Source organism: Crotalus tigris, unplaced genomic scaffold (genome assembly GCF_016545835.1).
Source record: "Crotalus tigris isolate CLP2741 ecotype Arizona unplaced genomic scaffold, ASM1654583v1 scf7180000017576.4783729, whole genome shotgun sequence".
Classification (NCBI taxonomy): Eukaryota; Metazoa; Chordata; class Lepidosauria; order Squamata; family Viperidae; genus Crotalus; species Crotalus tigris.
Genome location: NW_024096487.1, coordinates 1,556,536 through 1,570,323, shown reverse-complemented (window position 1 = coordinate 1,570,323; position 13,788 = coordinate 1,556,536). Strand labels below are relative to the sequence as shown.

Below are 13,788 nucleotides of genomic sequence, written 5' to 3'. Positions count from 1 at the left end.
ACAAGGTCAAGGTTTCACATGCAACACCTTACATCACAGACACATAACTCACGCCCTGACATGGAGCTAACCCCTCTCTCCCACCCCACATCCTACTCCTAACAGGGAAGTGCAACCTGGCCATGGCACCATGATCCTGCCAAATTTCACCAGATTGAATTACAATATGCTACAACTGGCACAGCAAGAGTTGCTAAGCCTTGGGCAATATCTGTGTTAAGTGCCATCTTTTTGGGGGGAACGGTTCCCACCCTACCCACATGCTTTACAACTATAGGTTGCCCCCCCACCCGCCCACAGCAGCCCTTGTAAAAGTTCTGCTTGCATACAAATTAGATATTCTGAAAACAAAAGGCCCACACTCCTGAGAGGTTCCTGAGCATGAAAAAAATTGAGACACCCAAGCACTGCTCTCCTAGCTCCAGTTCTGAACTGGAAAGGAAGAGTGGGACAGAGTCCTGGAAAACACTGCTGTGCCTTATCCAGCCTACATTCGTTCAAGCAATCCAAATTCTGAACTTCTGAAGAGTTTTCTAGTGCTTACTAGCAGTGTGGCAAGGGATAAAGCTCTGGACTGGAAAACGGAGCCACTCTAGTTGTAGAATCTAGGTGCAAATTTCCTCCACAGTAGCATTTAAAGTTATATACACAATTCAGTTAAGATTGAAGGTCTCCAAAGGAAGAGACGCAAGTCTCCCTAATCCAATTAGTTGGTAGGTCAAGAAGGGAAAGCACTTTTTAAAAAAATAAAATTAAATTAAAAAAGACTAGCATTAAAAGCACTGCAGGGTTAGGACAAAGCTTAATGAATTCCTGTAGCCAGTGAGCTGAGAAATTTACATAAGGCTCAGCTGAATATCAAGGTTTATTACAACTATTGTAGAAAATGTGCAGCAAAACAGATGTGGGAAGCTAAGACACAGAATAAAACCTCTTCAAGAATTCTCCCATACAAGTTATGGTTTCCCTCTATTATCCCACCCCTGCATATCAATGCCCACTGAATTATCAGCATCTGGTCAGAGCCAAAATCCCCCTACTCCTTCAGTTCCTGGTCAGCTGTGAGGTACAAGTCTTTGCTTAGCAGTACAAGGATAGCACCAATTCATCTCTACCTGTTCCGAGACTCTCCATTGGTGCTCTCATTACTATAGAAATTGGTATTGTCAGGAAGATGATTATTATTGGTTAGATCACTATACTCGACTGGTCCCTCAGTGTCCATTGAGGAGTGAGCCTGCTCTGACAGGCTTTGCCCATTGGCTTCTCCTTCACCCTCATTAGATGATGGGCTCAGGCCACGTTCTGTCACCTGCATGGACTCAGAAAGGGTCCGTCCCTCTAGCTCCGTTATCAGCTCCTGTGAAGTTGGTTGAGTCGAGCCTCCTTCTATCCCAATGGATTCAGTTCCAGTCTGAGAGCTGCGGTGGATCCGGTGACTCACAATTATGTTGTTACCAAAACCACCCATGGATGCCATGGTAGTGCTTTGCTCTCGTTGGACGACAGCAGTCATGCCACCTTCAGCCATTAGCCTTTGGATCCTAATCAGGGCATCCTCTCCAGTTGCTCCATAATCTGAACCACCTGGAAGAAAGAAAAGCTTTTTTCTTAAAAAAAAAAAAAAACTTTTAAAGTTTTATATTTGTCCAAAAATTGGTCTCCAAAGCAGACATTATTTAAACTAAACCTTTACACTAAGAACAAGCCAGAGGCAAGAGGCTCTAGGAATAAATCCTATTATAAGCTAAGAACAAAACTATATTTTTATTTCATGTCTGAAAAACAGAAATGTTTGGAACAAAAAAAGTTATGATAGAGGACTGAAAATACAGATGCAAGCAAGTCAAGAAAACATGGTAGTAGCACTTCCTAAATCAATGTATATTGTCGAGAATCTGTTTACCATTCCAGACAGCACAAGCATACGTTTTTTTTTCTTAATGTACACTGGGTGCTCATTTTTCTGCCCTCATTTACATCTGCCTTTAGGATGATGTTATTCTGTAGGGTTTTCACTTCTAAGAAATCAAATTCCCCCCCAGAAAGTTTCTACATTCTTCTATTGAAATTCATTCTAGTCTAGGCTGGAATGCAGCTGTGTATGGCAATAAGAGGTAGAGGACATCATGAGGCTGACCAGAAGCAATACACTCCTGAAATCAGCTTAAAATAGCAGTGCTGCAGAATGAGAGGATGGCAGAGAGGGAGAAGACATCAGAGGCTCAGCAAGGCCTAATATATCCTCTACTGTATGGCCCCTGGACTTTTGATAGTGTTATCAAACGAATTGGAATCAGAATTGAGCTGGAAGGGACCCTGGAGGTCTTCTAGTCCAGCCCCCTGCTCAAGCAGGTGATCCTATACCATTTCAGACAAGTGACTGTTCAGTCTCTTCTTAAAAACCTCCAGTAATGAAGCACCCACGATTTCTGGAGGCAAGCTGTTCCACTGGTTAATTGTCCTCACTTTAGGAAATTTCTCCTTAATTCCAGGTTGTTTCTCTCCTTGATTAGTTTCCATCCACTGTTTCTTGTCCTGCCCTCTGATGCTTTGGAAAATAAATTGACCCCCGCCTCTTTTTTTGGCAGCCTCTCAAATACTGGAACACTGCTATCATATCCCCCTAGTCCTTCTTTTCTTTAGACTTTTGTTGTTGTTAGTTGCGAAGTCGTGTCCAACCCCAAATCCTGCAACCATTCTTCGTATGTTTTAGTCTCCAGGTCAGGACACTGAGAGTAACCCTGATGTCTTGCCCTCAATATTCATCATGAGACCAAGTCAATAAATCTTTGGGTTCTGGCTGCTGTTATTGAACATCAGGTCGGTGAAATTTAACAAAGCTGCCCCACCGCCCTTCTCTGCTTGAGTTGCAGAGGATTCCATGGCTACATTGGTAGTGGAGTCCTTAAGGATGATAATTCTTGAGATCGCTAAGGCTTAATAGTCATTTAATAATACTCAATCTGGGACAGTTCAACAATTCATTGCCCCCATGGTTCTGTCCCAAATAATAGAGGACTCAACACATATATAGTGCTGAAAAAAGTGACCTATGACCAACTCTGGCACTTATGACTGTTGCAGCATTCCACAGTCACACCATCAAAACTCAGGTGCTTGGCAACTGGTATATACTTATGGTGGTTGCAGTGTCCTGGGGTCATGGGATCATCATTTGCAACCTTCCCAGGGGGCTTTTGAGAAGCAAAGTCAATGGGGCAAAAGCCATTTTCATTTATGACTATTATTACCTACTTAATGACCACAACAAAAATGGTTATCAAATCAGATGCAATTCACCTAATGACCGCAGTGCTTAGTCACAGAAATTACAGCCCCAGCTGTGGCCATAAAATTGAAGACTACTTGTAATAAATTTAATGAAACAAATAAATACATAAAATATGTGGGAGTTAAAATAATTAAAATCAAAAAGACAAAAAATGCTTACAGCCTGTTCGATTACATACTATGATTAAGGACTAAGAGTCTGACCTCATTAAAGTATTTTATATACACCCAAAATTTGCACACAACCCATTCTGCACTGTTGGAACTCATCATAGTTTCCTTGTTCTTGTACTCTCTGAGTCCTCAAGAATGGAGCAAGAATTAGATGAATCTGGAAAGGTGAACCTATCACCCAGAAGAACTACTTCTTGAAAGAGGACAAAATAAATTTTTTAAAAAACCATAGTATTTCAGCGTTTCTCAACCTGGGTCTTTTTTAAGAGATGTGGACCTTTGTTTTTCTTGTCAATGTTGAAAAAAAGAAGAAACAGCTATGATTGCCAGCTCATTTGGAAAGTAAGTCAAGTGTCACACAACTAGAGCTACCATCTAGTACAGTGTTTCTCAACCTTGACAATTTTAAGGCATGTGGACTTCAACTCCCAGAATTCCACAGCCAGCATTGCTGGCTGTGAAATTCTGGGAGTTGAAGTCCACATGCCTTAAAATTGTCAAGGTTGAGAAACACTGATCTAGTAAGAAAGGTCAGCCCATAAATGAACTGTTGTTGCTTTCCTTCTCTTAAAGTGGATATATGAGTTATGTTCACTCATTTAATTTTGGCTTTTTACTTGTTTAGTCTATTTAGTCTAGAGCAGTGGTTCTCAAATAGTGGGGCGGGCCCCCCAGGGGGGGCGCGAGGCTCCGTAAAGGGGGGCTCATTTGACCTCGGCAAATATTGTCATATTGGACGCACGTGACACTCGCAAAGGACCCGATTGGATAGACAGTCACGCGGGGGGGGGGGGCGCGAAATGTTTTCTTCTTCCTAGGGGGGCATGACAGAAAATAATTGAGAACCACTGGTCTAGAGAGAGCAGTGGTGGTGCAGTAGTTAGAATGCAGTATTGCAGGCTAATTAGGCCAACTGTCAACAGTTCGATTCTCACCAGCTCAAAGCTGATTCAGCCTTCCATCATTCTGAGGTTGGTAAATTGAGGACCCAGAAAGGCTGATGCTCTAAACCGCTTAGGAAAGGCTGTAAAGCACTATGAAGTGATATATAAGTCTAAGTTCTATTTCTATTAACATACTGCTACCTATCATTGTTCCTTTTTCTCCAGTGCTATCTATAGGCTCTCAAAGAATCATGTGATATGCAAAGTCCAGCTCTCCAAGGGCAAAGCAGAATTAGAAAAAGCTCATTCAAGCTGCTTCATGAAGAATGCGCAATTAGTGGCCTTGCAATTGTAAGCTGTGGAAAAAAATATCTTTATTCAATGGAATGTGCTGAATTGTTCCACAGAGGATGTAGTAACCACCGGCCACCTGATCCTTATTAAAAATATAAATCTTCCTTCCAGACTTAATTGAAGCATCAGGTCTCATTACAAAAGAGGAAGAAGTGGCATTAGCTAATCTACAATGCAGAATTCTGAAGCAGGTTTTTTTTTTTTTTTTGGTTATGTCTGTACAGGAAAACTTACCTTGCACCTTTAAATGCTGCCTAGTGATTCCTCAACCACTCAGAATCCTAAACAAGCTACATGAAAATGTTCTTTTTTTTTTTTTTAAAAAAAACCTTTTAATACTTTAAATCACAATTTTGCCCTAAAATAAACAATAAAAAAGCAACACTAACTCTGAAATATGAGAATAAATCTGTAAGACTTTATAATATTAAAGATTTTCAACTACTGAGGTTTTTGGAAGCCCACTTTCAATAATAAAAATTAAGATTAGTGGTAGTGTAAACCTAAGCAGACAGATTTCCGAATTAAATATTGGCTTAGTGCAGTGTTTCCCAAACTTGACAATTTTAAGGCATGTGGACTTTAACTCCCAGAATTCCACAGCCAGCGTTTGGCTTAGTGGCTTAGAGCCCTGTCTAAGTTCATCTACAGGCCTAGCTAGTTCAGCCCACTATGGGAAGTCGCTAAGCAGAATATAATGAAATTTATGTCCTGAAAACTGCAGGAGGTCAATTTTAAGATGCTAATCAGTCATAATTGCTAACTAATGCTTTATTGACATCAGTTCTAAATGAGCATGTGCTGAGCTTGAAGCCTCCATTTAGGCAGTCCTTGGGCAGAACATGCTGATACTCTACTCATCTCCCCCACCAAGTTCTTTCATACAAAACATCTGCTTTGCTTCTGTGGTAAGGGCAGAACTCAAAGGCTGGGGTTGTTGCCTAGTCACAGAAGCAGCAGGTGCTGTTTCCACAGCAGCAGGGCTGACTGCTCAGTAATTTATCATGTCAAGAGAGATCTGATTAATAAAGACTAGAAAATGCAAAAGAGCCAAAGTTAGTATTTCTATCAAGGGGCTGATCTTCAGCGTCACTGCTAGACCCACAGACGTTGTTTCCCACCCTGTTGCTTTCATTTCTCCGTCAATTTCTCAGTGCTTCAGAAATACATCTCTAAAACAGACACATTTCTACAGAAAAAGAAAGAGAACAGTTTTGGCATATTACGCCAAATATTTGGGGAGCTTAAAAATGAGTGTATGTTTTATATCATAAGCTTATTTCAGCAAACTCATCAATGATCTCCCAGATAATAAAAAATAATAATTATACTTGCAATAAAAATAGTCTTATTTATTTGTACGAATGAAAAGGGATGTTGTGAATAATCCAAAGGGCATAACATTAGGGGATAATGGCTATTTAACTGAAGTCATATGCTACAGATTCTAGAGTTAGATTTATATCCAGCATCTCTACAATCAAGGATCCTGGAGCAGATGCCCTTTTCTCACTATATATCACAACTACCAGGGTTGGTAAAATATCTTAGCCAGATCCTAAAATCTGAAACACTTAGTAAGTTCCACCATCCTCATAATATTAATTGAATATTAAATTTAACAAAAAGTCAGAGAAGGTGAAATTTATAATTTCTGCCTTGCACATTATGGGCTTCTAATGCATTCCCTCCCTTCTCAACGAGATACCTTTGTTTTGTGTATTTAGTTGCAAGGCGTTTAGATATTAGCTGATTTGATACAAACATATTCTCGGCTGGATGCAATAGAATAAAAGAATGTCATATCACAACAATCTTGCTGCTTTATCATTAAATAAAGCTCAGTTTGCACTTATTAGCATCAGCACAAGAAGCGCAACTTTCTAATGGCATTTTTCAAATAAGCATTTGAACATGGCCAGGACTAACTACACTTAAAAAAAAAAAAAAAAAAAGGAGATGCAGACATTGAGAAAGGAAAGTATAATTAAATTATAGCCTGGGAGGGAACCACGAATTGGCACCTATTTATTGAAGCAATATAAATGAGGAAGCAACTCCCATGTTTTTTACAATAATAATGAATTTAATCTAGACCCGAATATATAATAAACAAGTTACTGGGTATTCAGATTTTCTTCCAGTTTGGCTACATTTGTACTATATACAGAGGCTTGAATACAGTTCATTATCCTGCCCTTATTATCTTTTTATAGATACATACCTACTAATCTTTCCTCCCCCTATTTTTCCCACAACAATAATCTTATAAAGTGAATTGGGCTGGGATAATAAGTGTAAACTGAGCTTTATTTAATGATAAAGCAGCAAGGTTGTTGTGATACGACATTCTTTTATTCTATTGCAGGGGTTCTCAACCTTGGCAACTTTAAGACTTGTGGACTTCAACTCCTCAGCAAAGCTGGCTGAGGAATTCTAGGAATTGAAGTCCACAAGTCTTAAAGTTGCCAAGGTTGAGAACCCCTGTTCTATTGCATCCAGCTGAGATGGCTCATAGTCACCCAGCAGAATTTTCATGCCTAAGATGGGTGCTCACAGTGCTTCACAGTCTCCTGCTTTCTAGCCTGGTGACAAATCTAGGGAGTATTCTGATGAAACCATTTTGGAATAGCAGAAGCCAGACAGGCAAGTGGAATCTGCATGATTATGCTTTGAGATGATATACTAACCAATAATGATGGAACATAGATGCTTTTTCACAATCAGATAGTTCGGCCCCAGATTCTGACCACAACAAAAACTACCGACATTAAAATAACAAGGTGGTACTATGTCTTTTCTTTTTAATACCGGCATATTTAGTATTGTTGTTCAAAAGTAAATAGGGTTATTCTAAGAAGGCTTCGCTATTCTGCTAATGAAGTCATATTTCTGTGTTAGTGATCTGAGAGTTTAGCTAGGACTGATAACGATTAATGGATATGTTTTCAACAAATCTGAGTATTTTGCATTACATTTATTTAAATCAGTGGTTCTCAACCTTTTTAATGCCGCGACCCCCAACCGGTCGTAAGTCAAGGACTACTCAACTGGTGCAGCACCGTTTGCAGACTGGGACTTTTGGCGGGCTCAGCAGGACAGAGACAGCCTGGACAATTCCTATTGGCTTTTGAAAGCCAATAGAATTAGACTCTATTCCAGAGAGTCTATTCTATTGGCTTTCAAAAGCCAATAGAATAAAAGGGAGTAGCACAGCTAAGGAAAAGGGGAAAAAAATGGCGGACTGCGTTGTTTGGCGACCCCCGTGAAATGGTCGTTCGACCCCAAATGGGGTCCCGACCCACAGGTTGAGAACCACTGATTTAAATGGACCAAGAAATACGTGCTTGTATCTCCTTTCCTTAGAAGGCATCTTATATTTTTCAACAGCGAAAGATTTCTGAGCCTAACATTTATTTATGTGATTTTTCAGATTTTTTTACACTGAAACTTACTTTCCTTTGACTGATGCAATCTTCACAAACAATAATATACAAAAAGCAGCAATTATGAGACTAAAAGGAACTAGAGGGATTCACTGTTATTAAGTTTACTAACATTATCATCTTTTCAAAAATTCAATGATTTTTCAGAAAGGTAATTTTTACAGAGCCTACAAAGATAAAGGATAGACTGTATTTACTAACAAACAAAAGTTTGGGGAGATTTACTGAGGATTATTTTCAGATTTTTCCATATGACACACGTTCTTTGGTCCACTGTAACAAAGCAGAAAACACCATTTTCAATAAAGAGCTTGCTCAGTGGTACTGATACTACTCAGTTTCATAATTATTTGTACCAAGAAATACTAACTAATTCACAAACTTTGCTGGGGAAATACTGAAAAGTGTTGTTTCTGCTTATTTTCAACATTCAAGAATTTCAAAATCTTCATACAATATAACTTAACTTCAACTATATTATTGAATCCATAGAAAATGCTGTTTCCCTATAATAGTAATGGTTGAATCTAACTTTATAACCTGTCTTGCCTTGTAACTGACTTGATTTGCTGAATTTCTGGTGAAAAAGTCACTGAAAAAAAAAAGTGCTTTTCTCCAGTTTTTTAAAAAACAAGTTAGAAAAAAATCCATCTCAGTTGGAACTCACGTCTTGTTTTTCTACACTAGGTAGAATCACAGTAAGAAGAAATTTTTTTTTAACATGAGCCGTTTCCCATACTTTGTAAACCCTAGATCAGTGATGGCAAACCTTTTAGAGACCGAGTGCCCAAAAACTGGCCCTGTCCCCATCTGCCCACCCATAACCCGTACCGCATGCCCGCAGGGCCACTCACCACCTCCAGGGCCCACTGCAGATCGCCCAGGCAGCCCAGCAGCGCTATGGTGGTCATGCCCTCTGCCCGCGCCCTGCAGCATCAATTGTGCACAATGGGGTGTGAGGGCAGAGTCCTGTCTATGGTGCCTGGCTGCCATGTCCTTGGTTGCGCTGCTCCGCGTGGGCCACGCTCAGGGGCGACTCTCCTTCAGGGGGGCTGCTGGAAAGGAGGGGGTTGCGGGGGAGGCTAGGCTGGGGCAACGGCACGTGTGCCCACAGAGAGGGTTCTGAGTGCCGCCTCTGGCACCCGTGCCATAGGTTCGCCACCACTGCCCTAGATGCTGGTTGAGATTGCTAAGAATTCAGGAACCCAAATTCTTAACTCCTTTTAGGTTAATAGATTTAGGTGAAAAACAAAGTCCATTTCCTAACAGTAAGTTGAGCATGGTTAAAGGAATTACCAACATTCAGGTCTTAAGATTTTAATTGCTTTAAATCCTCTATACTAGCTTTGTCAGTTTTAACTCTCCTGTCTTACTTAGAAGCAAACCTTGGAAAGGTAGATTGGACACAAGAAAAGCATGGTGCTAATTCCTCAGTATTGTGGCCAACTAAAATGCAGATTGTTTTCCAAATCCCCAGTTCTACATTTTGATACACTTTCATTGTGCTAATAAGTTATAGTAGGTCACTGTAATCCAATGGATATATAGCATTGCAAACTAAGTATCTGATAATAATCTTAATTTTTTTCATATGCTCAGGATGACTCTTTTAAAGAACAGATAGCAGATCATAGTTTCCTAAAGAAACTTCCTTTAAGTAAAGATGCTTTTGTATGATAGCTTTGAAGAAATGTATCCTCCTTCCATCATTTGTTTCCTCCCTGTTTAATTGTCAGATTTTCTTCTTTTAAAATTATTTTAACTATAAGTAAAAATCGATGCATTTGACACATGTGGCTGGCTACTGGGATTTAGCACCATTTACATGTATAACAGTATATCATCAGTATTTTGTTTTTGTAAATAACCACATTTTATTACCACGCCCAACTCTAGCAAACTTAAGCTTAATACAAGTAATTAAATCAAGCCACTTTCTTGGCTTCTATATATTATACAAAGCTCAACTGTTTTCCTGTGCGACTGTTAAATTAATTATAATTACAGCAAGGACATAATGGTAAATTGCTGTTTACCTTTGAACTCAATGGAATAACTAAAGTTTATTATTTAAATTCAGGTTATGTTGTTATTTTGAAAACTAACAGTAGAATGACTGACCTGAGCATAAGTCAGAACATCTGCTAATAATAATAATAATAAAAAAACAGCAGCAAGGAAAAAAGTTGAATGGAGCCACGTATAAACAATACACTGCTGTTGATCAATATTTGTCTTCCATTTCTATCGAGTCAAGCCCCCAGTATTGGTTAATTTATCCAGTCTATAATATTTAAGATCACCTTTGTATGAGTTAAGTTTATTTAACCTTGGCAAGAGCATACTTCACACAGAAGTGGGGTTTTTTTCTTTACTAGATTCTTTTGTTTTTAATTTTTTTTGCACACTTGAGAAGCGGCAATAATCCACTGGTTTTAGAAAAAAAAATATTATAGAAGCAAACTTACCTCTCAGGATACACAAGAGATATAAAGGGCAATAGCAGAACAAACAATAAATATTCTTTCATTTTCTAAAAATGGAAGAAACGAATGAGCACATGTATAGCTAAAGTTATTAACTGAAGATGATGCAACTGCTGTGTTTAGGCTCATTCTGTTTGTAAAAATATAATGTCCCTGGTTTTCTTCAGTAATGTCCAGAATAATACATATTTGATCCTGACAATAATTCCCAGTATCTCTTACCTTCGTTAACCCCTGAACTAAGACTTCCTGGTTCCTGAACTTCTCTCTCAGTTTGCGTTTCTGCATTCTGTAGCTGAGGGGCCAGAGTCTGTGTGCCCTGCGAAGTCACAGAGGTGGTTGGGTTCCGCGGCTGCAGGCCAATGGCATTCATTAAGCCCAAATCTCGGTCTGTCCTCCAGGTGGCTCTGCTGGTTCTGAAGAGATGCGCAACATAATATATTTAGGAACTAAAGAGCAAATACAGAAATGCCTGTATGCCCCTGAAACACCCAGTCATTCCTTATGGTTTCAACAGGCATCCATTACGTATTTTAATGAAAAAATGATCGAGAAGGTATTCAAAATTTGGATATAGATAGTTGGCTTATCTATATTATGTTTTCACATCTGATTTTGACTAAAACGATAGTCCTGGTCCTACAGTTAGAAACAGTGTTGGATCCTATAATTGTTTCAAGGTTGGAACTAGTCCATTACTTTTGTAGTACTTTTCTAAGTTTTTAGTTCCCATAAGCTTAATGTTTCCAACTGACTTAGGAAGGTGCGGTATTAACAGCTGGAAGGACTGTGGTTGACAGATTTATCTGAACATTTCACTTTGCATTAGTGAGATAACCAAGTATAAGCAGTGATATTATGCCATCTGGAGTAGAATCCAAGTGCCATAGGGAAAAATTAGTTTTAAAATTTTAGAGCTGCCATCATAATAACACCCAAGGGTAAGCAATACAATTATATCCAGACCTTGACAACAACAATACACACATTTCTATGTATGACTGGTTGCCTCCAAACTCATTCTCCAGACTCACCCCGGGCGTTCAGTGCTTCTGCTGCTGGAATGCACAGTGAAGACAGTTTCATTCAGCTGGTCCCAGTAGTATTCTACACCAGAGTTTAATGCCCTGCCATCCAAAAGCAATAAGTCAAGAGATAAATGAAGCCTGCCTGGTCCATATTAACAAGATTATAATTCCCAAATTTCACTTTTCAAAATAACATTCAAAATCTGTAGCAGGTAATATCAATTGTTGCTGTGGAAACATTACAAGGATTTCATTTTCTGTCCAGTCTTAAGACATAAACTAAAAAGCCCGCAATCCCTAAAGAATCCAATCTGAAATGTAAATTTAATTCTAAAATTTTTACAGGTGGTTTGCACTGTACTAAATCTCGATATACATAGGTATGACTTTTTCCTACCTTCAATTTAAAGTACTTCTAGCATATACCAAACTTAAGAAGATACAAGAACTTTATTTCACAAATATAGCACTGAATATATATTCTTGACAGTAGCCAATATAAACATAGGCTATTCTTATGACCTAGCCCAGTGGTTATTTGTGATCCATGGACCTCTGGGGGAACGCGATGTTGTCACAGGGGGTCCATGCAGTCTAATGCTTTAAATCTTGAGTTAAGTCTTGGTAGTCTGTGGCGATTATTCATGGCCATAAAAGATATTTAAAGTGGGTCCATGGTGAAGAAAAGATTGAGAACCACAGGGGGCCACAATTCACAGGGCACAGCCCACTACTGGGATTTGGTCCATTCAGAAGTGGGCCGCATGAGTGCAAAGCAGCTCCACTTTGTGAGTACCTGCTTGCCATCTCATGTGAAGCTCCATTTGTGTGAGCGGCAGGCTCCCATGCCTACCATTTGCACAAATGAAGCTGCACATGCTCGTGCACGCACCTACCACTCACAAAGAACAATCCCCTCTCCCCCCCCAAAGGTCTGCAAAGCTGGAAAGATTGGGGACTGCTGACCTAACCAATAACTTATCTATAATACAGCAACATAGAAAACTACTAGCTAACTTTATTGTCATTTTTTTTACTGTGAGCACACTGGCCCACATTAAAAATGAAAATTCTGTTGCCTGCTCTCAAAATAAAGTATATATCTACCCACACCCATGCATAACACACATATACACGTGCTATATACATATATACACACACCACACATAGACACACACATTTATATGGATATATATATACAGTGAGAGAAAAAGTATTTGATCCCCTGCTGACAAAGAAATGATCAGTCTATAATTGTAATGGTAGGTTTAACAGTGAGAGACAGAATAACAACAACAAAATAAAAAAAACACATTTCAAAAAAGTTATAAACTGATTTGCATTTTAATGAGTGAAATAAGTATTGGATCCCCTATCAATCAGCAAGATTTCTGGCTCCCAGGTGTTTTTTTTAGAGGTAATGAGCAGAGATTAGGAGCACTCTCTTAAAGGGTGTTACCTGTATAAAAGACACCTGTCCACAGAAGCAATCAATCTGGGCAAGACCAAAGAGCTGTCCAAGGATGTCAGGGACAAGATTGTAGACCTATATAAGGCTGGAATGGGCTACAAGACTATAGCCAAGCAGCTTGGTGAGAAGGTGACAACAGTTGGTGCAATTATTCGCAAATGGAAGAAACACAAAATAACTGTCAATCTCCCTTGGTCTAGGGCTCCGTGCAAGATCTCACTTAATGGAGTTTCAATGATCATGTGAACGGTGAGGAATCAGCCCAGAATTACACGGGAGGATCTTGTCAATGATCTCAAGGCAGCTGGGACCATAGTCACCAAGAAAACAAAAAGTAACATACTATGCCGTGAAGGACTGAAATCCTGCAGCGCCTGCAAGGTCCACCTGCTCAAGAAAGAATATGTACAGGCCCCTATGAAGTTTGCCAACAAACATCTGAATGATTCAGAGGAGAACTGGATGAAAGTGTTGTGGTCAGATGAGACCAAGACCGAGCTCCTTAGCATCAACTCAACTCGCTGTGTTAGTAGGAGGAGGAATGCTACTTGTGATTCCAAGAATACCATCCCCACCATCAAACATAGAAGTGGAAACATTATGCTTTGGGGATATTTTTCTGCTAAGGGGACAGGACAACCTCACCGCATC

The 13,788-nt window shown here is 39.5% G+C and overlaps 1 protein-coding gene across 3 annotated transcripts in view; it reads right to left on the bottom strand.

Annotated features, from left to right (window-relative positions):
• Positions 1 to 296: 296 nt before the first annotated feature.
• The window catches only part of AMBRA1 (autophagy and beclin 1 regulator 1), a 156,796-nt gene continuing 143,304 nt past the window's right edge, over positions 297 to 13,788 (bottom strand). For all 3 annotated transcript variants that reach the window (XM_039358402.1, XM_039358410.1, XM_039358415.1), the window contains 3 exons: positions 11,673 to 11,765; positions 10,861 to 11,054; positions 297 to 1,587 (listed from right to left, as the gene is read on the bottom strand). In XM_039358402.1, the coding sequence (XP_039214336.1) occupies positions 1,112 to 1,587; positions 10,861 to 11,054; positions 11,673 to 11,765 (763 nt within the window). In that variant the 3' untranslated portion in view covers positions 297 to 1,111. The remainder of the gene's footprint in view (positions 1,588 to 10,860; positions 11,055 to 11,672; positions 11,766 to 13,788) is intronic.